The sequence below is a fragment of the Augochlora pura genome, chromosome 5, assembly GCF_028453695.1.
Source record: "Augochlora pura isolate Apur16 chromosome 5, APUR_v2.2.1, whole genome shotgun sequence".
NCBI lineage: Eukaryota > Metazoa > Arthropoda > Insecta > Hymenoptera > Halictidae > Augochlora > Augochlora pura.
The window spans coordinates 17,191,667-17,204,584 of NC_135776.1; the positions used below are offsets into that span (position 1 = coordinate 17,191,667).

Sequence of the window (12,918 nt, forward strand, 5' to 3'; positions counted from 1 at the left end):
GTGTCCCAACATCGACGAGTGGCTGAATCCCTGGGATGCCGGGGGCGCGTTTTAAAGAGCATGCCGCGGATAGTTACGCGCCCGGCACGTGATGAAACGGGACACAGCTTTGTTATTTTAATTCCTCGACCCGATTCCGGTTTCCCTGGGAAAACGATCCTCCTCGCTGCCTATCCGCGTGACTCATCGCGAGGACTGCGGATCTCCTTTTATAGCGCAAGAAAATTCTGCGCAGTCTGCGCCGATGACGGCAACGCGAAAAACCGAGGCTCTTCGTCTCGAAGCGCGAGGATTCCGCGATTTTTGAGATAGAAATTACGTTACGTGATATTAATAAGTAACTACGTGATATTAATAAGTAATTACGTGATATTAATAAGTAATTACGTGATATTAATAAGTAACTACGTGATATTAATAAGTAATTACGTAATAGTAATAAGTAATAACGTAATATTTGTTTTATACTAAAATATGCATCGGACAATAAAGTTGGCCTAAAAATTGCATTATTTAAAGATGCATAGTATGTCAACCTTTTGCTCATGATGTTAACAATCATGAATTTTACCTACCAGCGCTTATAAACAATTATATTATTATATAGTATACGATATATATGTATATATGTATATGCATATATAATATATTGTTATAATAATATTCGATTTATATGAATTTGTAGACATCGAGAAATAGTTGCAAATCGCTAATAAACTTTAATGTTTAATCATATACTAGAATTACGATTAAGAAAAAATTACGATAATTAAATTGTTTTAACTGTGTGAGTATTTTAGTGGTCGATTGTCGGCCGTCAACGTGTTAAGGGTGAATTCACACGATTCTAGTAAATTAGGTACGATTCTTGGCGCGAAGGGATGCGTCGGTCCACTGCGTCACAGAAACGCGCGATGCACACGGGATGCACACGTGATTTATCAGCGGCCGGGTCTCATGTAAGCAAGTTGAAACGACGCGTTCAGAGACCACGGTGAGGGGAAACTGTCCCGGAATCGTCGCGAATGCATCGAGGGGAACGGCGACGATAAAGCCCGAAGTCGAAGCGGATCCTACGTTGTTCGTCGCGGGAAAAAGGCGTCGCGCCTCGCCGTGTTTCCGAGCCTTTCAGCGCGGAACTAACGGCGCCTCGACGGCCTGACACGGCCAAAGGACTCTCTCTTTCTCGCCTCGAGATAACAAGAAACGCTCGTTAATCGGACGTTTCCGACTCCATCGGTATCAGCCGCGAAAATGTAACCTCTCGTGGGAACCGTTCGGGGAAACTGTAACGCGCGCGCGAAAATAAAGTCGGCCCTCGGGTCGGATTATTTACGGCCGCCGACCGGGTGTATCACCGGATCGGGAATATAAGAGACCGGCGGCGAGCCGAGCGTCGAAAGGTAAAACAACGGTTTCCCGATGAACGCGCTGGCATCTCCTTCCCTCCGTTCGCGCCCAGACGCCGATAATTCATGTTCCATAATTCATGTTTATCGGTGGCCGGAACCACGGGGCCGCCACGCTCTTAAAATCGCGAAACAAGACGCGGACAAATTATGGCCAGAAATTAATTCATCGCGCCGGCTCGCACCGCGAGTGATATGCGAGTCGCGGTCAATTACGGGCGTCCGTGAACGAAGACGTGCGAACCCCGCCGCGGGAGACAAGAGGGGTCCCTGATCGAAAGCGTGCGAACCACGGACGGTCTCCGCTTTCATCTCGAACGGGAAAAGAACAATCGTCAGGTATTTTGCAAGTTAAAGTGGAGGCCTTGGTCTTTAAAATACGCTAAATTGCATTGTTGCACGATTTTGTTGAAACGAGTTATGATATTTTGTATTTAAAAAATTTCTAACAATGTCAGAGGCGTAGGAAGCCTCGCTTCTCCTACGATTTATAATCTCCCCCGATCAGACAAATTCAGAAAAGATTAGCACAAATTGAAGAGGAGACTCTGCTCTTTAAAATACGCTAAATTGCATTGTTGGGCAATTTTGTCGAACCGAGTTACGATATTTCGAATTTAAAAAATTTCTAACAATGTCAGAGGCATAGGAAGCCTCGCTTCTCCTACGATTTATAATCTCCCCCGATCAGACAAATTCAGAAAAGATTAGCACAAATTGAAGAGGAGACTTTACTCTTTAAAATACGCTAAATTGCATTGTCGTACGATTTTATTGAACCGAGTTATTATTATTACTCCGCGACCGACTCCGAGAAATCCGCGCGAATCTGTCGCCGATCTTTCCGCGTTAGTTTGTTGCTCTACAGTTTATTCATTGCTTTGTTGACTCGGCCCCCCACCGTAGACCGGGTAATTCGATTACCAGGTGGTCCGAGTGTTCACGGTACACCCGTTTAATAGGTTGTGTACACGGCCAACGACAGTCTAAACGCTCCGGCATGATAACTTTCTTCCGGAGCGGTCGCATTGCCGCGCCGCCTCGCAGTCGTTTCGCGCGGTCTACTCGTAAATCGTATTAGCATGACACCGGGGCAAAAACTTCGCCCGCGATAGGTACACGGGGCACTCGCGAGCGAGCCGTTTCCAGCCCTCTAAATGGATAATGAGCATTAAATCACTCGCTAAATGTTACGCACCGGGCAACGCGACCGTGGACCGCCGTAATTGCTCGTTCGGTTTGACCGATGGAACCGATCGGAACCCGGCTACTATCGACCGTAAACACGCTTGTACGTTCGACCGATCGATTACCGAACGATTTTTACCCGGATACTTTCGCTGGCGGATCGGCCACTGATTTTGATTACGCCGGAAGTCGATGGGAATCAATGATGACTTTTCACCCGGGTCTTGTCGACGTCTATCTCGTTTTTTATCTGTTTCTATTTTTCTATAGTGATTAATAGTAGTATTAGGACGACTTTTAGAAGGTAAGAGTGTTTTTTAGAGACTAGATTATTTAAATTTTGTTTAGGTGATGGAGGGACTAGTTTATTAGATAATGAGTAAATTACTTTGTTACGATTTTACTATTTTTTTGGATGACAAAGAGAAATAAATTCTGTCATCTGTTAACTTTCTTCATTTTTAATATTAATTCATATAATAAATCATTTATTTTAATATTATTTTTAATAATAAATCATTGTAAATATAATTCTGTAACTGTAACACTGTATACGTAAATTGTATAAATTATCTCATTGTTATTAATTATCTCAAAGACCTTATATAATTTTATATATAATTATATAATTTTATATATAATTAAAAAAATGAAAAATCTAAAATTATTTTGTGAATTGTTGACATATTATTACGTAACATGGAAGCTACACGGGCCCATAGAGGGTTAAAATGGCTTCGAGTGCAAAGGGTTAAATGTTCCAAGGCCCTGGAAACCTTGTAAAAAAGAATTGTAAGAGCTTTGAAATAAGAAGCAGGGGACTCACCATTTCGTCGAGGCTCTTGAGATCGTTGGTGACGATCTGCGGCTGCGGTCCGTAGATGAGGCACGGCTCCTCCTGGTGCATGTCGGCGTACTCGTCGTCGCTCTCCTCGTTCCCGGAGCTACCGTGCGCCCCGTTCGCCGCCTTGTTCTCGGCGGCGATCTCCCTATCAATTTGCCTCTCCATCTGCACGAGCATCGGCGCGAGCATGCCGAATTTCGCGCCCCTTCTTGCCACCTCGAGCAGACAGAGGATCACGTGGCGCTCGTTCTTACGCATGATCAGGTCGTCGGTCTCGAAGAGCAGGCACTCGATGATGCCGAGGCTGTTCCGGCACCAGCCGATGAAATTCGAGACGTTGTCGCGGGCGAAGAACGTGCCGGCCTTCGCGTTCGGCAGGAAGGCCACGTCGTTCAGCTGGCTCATCGGCAACGCCAGCGACGAGGTTATCGAGCGTGTCATCGAGATCTTGCGGGCCTGACGGCGGGCCACGTACTCCGCCGCCGACTTTCGCACGTTGTTCGCGTGCTGGAAATCAAAACCAGATGATCGGTTAATCGAGACCGAACGAGACAAATTCGAGAGATCGAATCGCGAGATCGTTTGACACGAGATCGATTGACAGCGCGAGCCGATTCGATATCCAAATATCCCGGTTAAGATACCATAGACCTCCTTTTAATAGTATAACAGCCTCCCTTTTGAAAAATTTATTTAATAACAGAAACAATATCAGAGAGGTTCCTGAGGTCATTTGCAACAATTTTTTCCTTTACAACAATTTTCTCCGAGGAGTCGTTAACGAGTTATTAACGAAAAGCTTTGACCAATGAGATTCGAGCTTGACTGGTGCGTGACGGTATAGTCAAAGCGTGCAACGCCTAGTTCTACTGATTGGCTCGACTGCCAAGCGTCAAGGGAGCTCGCCTCTTATTGGTCACTGTTTTTCGTTAATATCTTGTTAACGATGCATCGGAGAACATTTTTGTAAAGGAAAAAGTTTCTGCAAATGATCTCAGGAATCTTTTAGTGTTGTATAAGGTGTGGTATACGTATACGACGTCACAAGTATCTTCGCTAATTTTAAGAAATCTTAGCGAATCATGTATAGACAATTTTTGTATAATATAGACAATTTTCTACTTCTTTTTATTATTTACTATTATGCTGTCGTGTTCTTATTATTTACTATTATGCTGTCATGTTCTTATTATTTACTGTGTTACTGTTACTATTATTTTATCAACGCTTAAGGGGTCGTACATTATTTCGCGTAGGCTTATTTCAAGCTAATCTTCTCGTTTAAAAATGAAAAATAAATATATATACAAGAAATTAATAATCTACGTAATTATTAACCTTATAACTAATATATTACAAAGGCAGTTTTTAAAATATGTTTAGTAATTCTTTAGTGTGTGATATTTTTATTCCTTCGTATATTGAAAAATGGGAAATAAATCTCTTGAGCGGTCATTTAAGTACTAATACCGGATTGTTAAATTTATATGAAATATTTATTTATCCTACCCACTACAATATTTAAGAATTAACGATACATGGACAAAAATAAATTTCAATTTAACAAATATCAATAGACATATATAATTTATAGATTAACTTCCAAATCTTTGAAGTTTGAGACGACATTACAAGACAATTGATCGTTTTCAAACAGAAACTCTGCGAATTCGTTCGCCAACGCGATATCTCTACGAAAACGGTGTGAAATCGAGAGGTAGAGCTATTTTTGAGTAAATAATCGGTGAAAATCGCTGCGAGAGAAGTTCGAGCGTGGTAGAAAGTGGCCGGCTCGAATTTTCCATCGGGTAATTAGCGTTCTCGGACACATCTCTAACAAGAATCTCGGGTCGCCGCGCGGCTGACATTCTCCGGTCCGCGCGTTGCACGACCGATCGCGGCTGGTACGCTGGCGCTGATTAAAGAGTCAAACAGACGCCGATAGCATCTTAACACCCGCGACGCTAATTGTTCCATTAATAATAAGCGGTGTGCGCGCCGGGGCCGTAGGGAGGGCCCGCGATAAATAGCGCGAGTCGCGCGCGACGACGACGACGACCGAGCAAACGCCGTGTGACCGCGCGCGATGCACTTTTATTATCATCGGCCGGGGCCCCGCTTAAGCAACTTGCACCGGTGATAATTGGATATCGAGAGTGATGTAAATGAGCCGCGCCGTTCCGTCAGCGTCTAATAACAGGTTCTCGACCGAGCACCGCGCGCGCGCGCGCGCTCGTTTGACACCGGCCGTCGGATCTGTTATTTTCCGTCGCGGTTAACGGCGCCTGCCATTTTTTCATCTATTCGAAACACTCGTATCGAAGCTAGGGATCGTTCTAGACCCCACCGTCGGACACGGCGCCGATCGAGCGCCGAAAACAAAAGAGCCTCGCGAGCGGAAATCGCGAGATCGACGACGGCTGAACTTAGACGCACAAGGATACGGATCGAGAAATGCAGTGGGATTTTTTGAAAAAATGTAAAATGATTCGTATCGATATCTAGTTAATAAACCTTGCTTTTCTAACAGAGTTTAATAAACATTATAGTTGTTATAAGTTGTTGATATTTTAAAAGAGCAGTATTTCACATCAAAAGAACTTGGTTCTCTTTAATGTGGTACCTTGGCGATTTCGTTCGATATTTATAATAGGATTTATTTTTAAAATATTTAGTACACTCGAGAGCGAGTCTTGGAATGAAAGAATATCGTTTACAATTTAAAGGAAATAATTTACAATTGTTTTACATTTAAAATATTAAACGAAAAAGTTAAAAAATGAATGCATTGATTCTCTTCTTATTCCAAGTAATAATAAAATTGTAACAAAGTGGTATTTATTTACGAAATGTCCCAGATCCTTTAAACATTTCAGAAGCGTCGATAAAGTTCTTGGTAAATCCTCGTGCCTCATTCCCGCGAAACCAACTCTAATCGTCCGACGAAGAAGACTACGGGTCTCTCGGGACCCTTTTCGCCCCCCCCCCCCCCCCCCCCCCCCCGCGGCATGACAGCACCATGGACCGAGGCCGTGGTTATTCTTTTTTAATTCACCCCCCGAATCATCCGACCCGATATGAATCACGATGTTTGCCTTTTTATTTGATCCATTAAGCCCGGTCCGATTTATTGCCGGCCGTCGACTGACTTACACGCGCCGGGCAACCCTATCTCTCGACCATTTTGTGTACACGAGCTGTTTACACGGGAATTCGATCAATGGGGCGATTCTTGCATTCTGCGGGCCCGGCGAGCGCGCGCGTCTCCCCGGCCCCACATCATTCGATCCGACCTTGGCAAATATTTTCATTCGTGCCGCCGAAAAAAAGAGTGTATATGTATCGTCCAGATGGGTATACAGCCTGGTCAAACAATCGGACCTTCTCTTGCGTCGACGCGCGCGTTTTACCGTTTTCTCTTCCGTTCGACGATCGGGAACAACGAGCGCAGTCACGGGGATGCAGGCGCGCTACGGTTGTTTCGATTTGCGTAGTGGAACTGTCCGTGCGACGATTTATATGCAGGATCTAAAAGGACTCGCTTTTTAAAAGGAGTTGAACAGCCGTGTATTTATTCTATTGAGTTGGAAACTATGAAACGGGCGCCGCAACTCAACACAGAATAAACAAAAACGCCCGTTTCATAGTTTCCAACCTAATATTTGGTATATCATATTTGGAAACTATGAAACGGGCGCCGCAGCTGAATGCAGACCAAACAAAAACGCCCGTTTCATAGTTTCCAATCTAATATTTGGTATATAATATTTGGAAACTATGAAACGGGCGCCGCAGCTGAATGCAGACTAAACAAAAACGCCCGTTTCATAGTTTCCAACCTAATGCAACGATTTTATCAAACTTGTGTATTTAAAATGGGAACTTGTCCGTTTTATTTAATGTTCGCAAATGCCATGGGTAGATTTCTAGGTTCGAATCGGGTAATTTGAATCGTTCTGACTCGCGTGAGTCAGAAAGACCAACGACTTTAGTCAACGGTGTGTTAAAACTTTGGCAACCAGGCACTTGACCGTAAAAATTTAGCTCAATGTTACATTTTCGTTTCTATTTTAATTTGATTAATTTTATTAATCGCGAAATTTTTATTAAAAATAAAAACTTGTTAAAAATTGACCTGTTCGAATTTAATCTAAAAAGACGCCGTTACTTTCTCGGTTCTCCTAATATCTAACAGCTCCGGATTTTCATTAGAGCGGATTTCCATTTAGCGCGTTACAACTACACAGCGTTGTAACCCTAGTACCCGGTGCACAACGGAACTAGATTTTTATCGACACGTGCGGTTTCCACCGCATCCACGAGAAGGCTCTCACAGTTTTCAACCGGAGACGGGAGGCGACGACGGAAATTGCGCGCGGCACGCCGGTTTTATAAATAGCAGGAAGGATAAAAGGAAGAGAAGTGAGAAGAGAAAAAGGAAACGCACCGAGGATCGGCGATCGGAGATAACGGCTGTATAGAGAACGGCTCCGGGAGCTCGCGAAATTTAATATACATTTTTTCCCTCGGCTAATTCAGCCGCCACGGGGTCAGTGTCGCGCGAGCGGATCGTTGCCTCCTCGTCTCGCTTTCACTGTGCCAACGTCGCGCCGAGGAGACTTTAGACTTCTCGAGATCGTCCGACACTTTTACAACCTTTGAACGGTTGTTATGTTACTTCTTCTTTTTACGATATTTGTTTAGATTGTTCTATTTTGTTGAGGAGTGTTTTATTGGTAAGAAATAATCGGTATAAGTAAAGCGAGTGATGATATACCTTAAACTTGCATTATAATAACGAGGACTTGTGAGCAACATTTATAATTTAATAACTATGATTGTTAACACTTTACCGACCCATCGTTAACATTTAGCTAAATGTTACATTTTCGTTTCTATTTTGATTTTATTTAGTTCATCAATCGCGAGAGATGTTTAATTTTTTAGAAAATTATACAGTAATATTGAAGCTTACGATAGTATAATCTAAGACATTTATCTTAATAATTGCTATTGAATTTATTGGTTACTACCGGTCGGTAAAGTATTAACAGTTTTATTAAATTAAGATAAAATTTGCTTCTTCTGTCATTAAAGTCTGTGAATGAAATTAAATGAAGAAGATCAGGAAATAAAGATCGTATCGTTTCATTGAGGAAGTTATTAAGGATGAAGAAGTGCTAATGAACGGAAGAAATTATAGTTTAAAAGGTTAAATTACTATTTATTAATTTTTAATTTTGAACGAATGATTTTCCGTCCTTTTTGCGGTCACGTAAGATGATACAAAACCTCAAGAAATAATCGATTCCTTAGAGTCGACAATGGCAAAAGATAATGGGCGTATCCGACACTGCAATTTCATTGGCTCGACCGCTTAGCGCCAAAAGATCTCGCCTCTGATTGGTCACTGTTCTTCGTCAATATCTCGTAAACAAAGCTACGAATTAACTTTTCGCAAAGGAAAAAGATGCTTCAAATTACTTCAGGAATACTCCATTTCCGAATTGTTAAACATTTTTTCCACACACTGTATATGTTTCTATATTCCACCACCAAAATCTGTCATCTAAATTACTTGTAAACTATTCCATCTACAGAAAAATGTTTCATACAAAAATTGAACAGTATAAAATGCACTATACACTAAGATAATTAATTAATTTTTTTCTGTCGCTTTTCCATCGAAATTTAATAGTAACTTCCAATTTTTCAAATCTCATTATATAAAATTTGCTTCTAATACTCTTAAAATGCTTACTATATAAATTTACTATATAAAACTAAGTAAAATATTATTATGATATTTAACAATATAGTAATTGCTAATTGTGAACCAAATAATAAAAATCTCCTCTTCCCCGAATTCTCAATTTTTATATAATAACGCAAACTAACGTCAATTGCTTAGATATAACAATTTGCGAGGTTCTCGCAAAGTCCAAAGAAATTGAGAAACAAAATTACAGTTAGAAAGTTAAAATTTACCGATCGACAAAGCTGCGGTGAAAAAGAAGAAAGTTGCATCGAAACCGTCGTTAACGGCGTCGAATGAATTTTGCAGTCGGCAAGCTTTCGAGGCCGTCGACGAGAAAGAAAGTCCGCGGCCGTCGTGGTAGCGCCTAAAAATGAACTTCCGCGCCGCGGCAATAACTAATAATTGAATAATGGACGGCTCGTAGCGAGCTGGTTTTACAGCGGAACAGACAACCGGTATGTGTGCACGTAAGTGTGATTCACGACGAGTATCTGCCACCGCCGCTGTTAATCTGGCCGGGCGACTTGATAACATAGTTAAAGAGGTCAGCCCGCAGACGCCGATCGATTGTTCCGTAATTTTTCATTTCCTGTCCCGATACGCTACCATGAATTTCAACGCCGTGCCGCGTCGAAGACGTTACAACAACGGGACCCCTTAACCCTTCCGAGAAACCAATATAACCGTACGATTCTATCCGTTACGACCGATACGAATTCGAAACGAAACGACTATACGCACTATACCATGTACGGACTGTAGCGTAGAAATGCTACACCGTGGAACATATGGTAACGCTTTATGGAAATTTATGTCTCGCCGATGCCGAGGACTTTTTATAGTCAAAGCGAAGAATTTCAACTCTTTGCTGTCGTAGCTAGTTTAATTCGAAATGTTAAATATATTCTCTGTTATATTGTATTTCTATTTTATATGATTTATTAACCCTTTGCGGTCGGAGCCATTTTAACTCAAATCCAAAATATTCTCCCAAACTTGTAGCGTTCCCATTTTATAGAACCCGATGCATTCTCCACATTATGCAATTGAATTTTACGGTTCGTGCAACAGTTAATAGGTTCCTAACAATTTTTTGAATACGGATAATCTTGGCAAAAATTATTTTGAAACGTGGCATGATAATTTCATGCGGTGTTGTATGTCATTTGTTGTCATATATAGTCGTGTCAATTTGTTGTATTTCTATTTTATACGATTTATTAATATTTATTCGTATGAAGTTGGAGCTATAGTAAAGTACAATGCTTGCGGTGATAAACACTTTATCGACCGATATCCTATAAATCGGCTTTATATCATGGCAACCAATCATTTATTACCTATGCAATCTTATCTCTCTGAGCTACTGTATTATAATATAATTTGATCAATTTTAGCTGATTAACCCTTTCGTTATCAGCGCTGAATATAATCGGCGTCCAGACGACTTGCTTCGTGTACGGATTGCGAACAGTATTTATGTAATACGAAAATTTATTTTAACAATGAACGTTCCGCCGGGCTTATATAGAATACTATATAAATATAATATACATAATATAATAGAATACAATACAATAAAATAGAATACTATACGATAAAATACAATACACCACAATATAATGTACAACACAATATAGTATAATGTAATATCATATAATATAATGTAATGTAGTCTAGACTAATCTACTATAATATAATTTAGTATAGTGTAATATAGTATAGTACAGTAGTGAAGCTTGTTCTTTAACTCTTTCAGTATTGAATTAAATAGAAAAGAATAGTAGATGAAATATATAACAATATATATATTATTCATTACATAATATGATAATATAATATAATGTAGTGTAGTCTAGTCTAATATAATATAGTATAGTATAGTAGTGAAACTTGTTCTTTAACCCCTTTGTTGTTGAACTAAATGGAGGATAATAATAGATGGAATATATATATACAATATTCAGTCATTATGCAAAACAATAATATAATATCATGTAATGTAATGTAACATAGTATGACAATGTTGTATAATATTACATAACATAATATAATGCGATATAAAACAATAATTGACCAGTTCCGTGGCATCACACCACCGAAGCGAGCTGCCGCAACAGAAGGGTTAAAGACAGATCATTGGCCCTCCGTTCGATAATCTCCGCCGCCTGTATCGATCCGAGAATTATCGTTCGCTGCATAAAATATACATATCCCTGCAAAGGCGGGGCGTCGCATCGGAAAGACGAGTGTGTGCGCACCGAGTCTCACGGTCTGGCCGATTCGGTATCGGTCGATTCGCGAATCGGTTCGCTCGTCGACTCGCTCGTCGAAGACAAAAAGAGCGTCGCCTACTCGATTCACCGATTCGATACAGCCGAGGATTTCCAAGCTGCGAGGGCGAAGCGAAACGGTTGCTGCCGGGCTCGTTACAACCGGGCCCCGTTGACACGTTCGCCTAATCTCTATATTATCCCCGGGGTGGTATCGGACGCCGTCCGGGACGCCGGCCGACCGGATGCTGTTAGATAGAATTTTTACGAGTGCAGCCCCGGAGCCGGCTCGGACCCGCGCATACCATCGCCTTATGGGCTACACGTGCGTGGACCAGCGAAAACGAGATACGCTGTCGTCGACAGCGAGACCCCCCCCTTAAAAACCACGCGCTGCCTCCACGGTGCACCGTAACAAGCCGCGCCGAATGGTTCGCCGACGATTTATTAAACAACGGGCTCCGATTTTAGAACATTCTCTCTAGAGTATCTGTTTGTGGAATTTCTTGTGTAAATAATTTGTATGTTTTCCGGGATGAACGATGTGATCGCGTGTCCATGGACATAATATTGACATAATTAAGATAGATAGAATTAATATGAGCATAATTAATGTAGATGTAATTAATGTAAGCAACTGTTTAGTTATGGCAGGAAATTTTGATATACCAATGATAAATTTATTTTTGAATATTGACTTATGAATATGATATAATATATTGTGAATATAATTTAAGTATAGAATTTATATAAAATAAATATAATAATAATGATAGTAATGATAGAATTGAATTAAATAATAATAGTAATAATATCAGCATAATTAATACTGACATAAGTAAGATTTTAAATAGTAATAGCATAAACGGTAATAGCTTTTATAAATAATTATATAGATTGTCAAAGTGTAAATTTGATTCCTTTTACTTGTTACTTAATTTAATTTCCAAAAGCAAACGACATATAGCGTATCTTTCCAATTTAAATATTAATGAGATAAAATGCTTCTTCACAAATCATTATTCCATAAAACTTAAATAATAAAATGAATAACTTACGTTATAAAATTGAATAAAACTATCATAGTTACAAGCATCACAGTTAAAGCGTTACTATATTAAATTCTTCTCATCTATTATTTAATCTAATTTACAAAACATTATTCTTCTAGCTTATGCAAACGAGAACACGTTCTGCACTCGTATTCACTCACTATAATATACTCCGGTAGCTATTACACGGGATACCCGGCCAACTTACGCAAGTATTTCGCGGCCAACCCGGATGAGTATCGAACAAGTGACAGCTCCAATAGTTTCTATTTGAGTTCGCCGACTGATTTTTGCCCACGGTCGCCGTTTAAATGTCATGGAAAGTTTAAACGTCTCGAAACTAATGACCCGCGCGATTATTTTCTGGTACCGTGAAAGTGTGAATAATCAGCCG

The 12,918-nt window shown here is 40.5% G+C and overlaps 1 protein-coding gene across 2 annotated transcripts in view; it reads right to left on the bottom strand.

The window, feature by feature from the left end:
• Positions 1–12,918, bottom strand: part of LOC144470247 (GAS2-like protein pickled eggs) — a 96,074-nt gene that overhangs the window by 39,831 nt on the left and 43,325 nt on the right. For both annotated transcript variants that reach the window (XM_078181192.1, XM_078181191.1), the window contains exon 3: positions 3,424–3,948. In XM_078181192.1, coding sequence (XP_078037318.1) covers positions 3,424–3,948 — 525 coding nt within the window. The remainder of the gene's footprint in view (positions 1–3,423; positions 3,949–12,918) is intronic.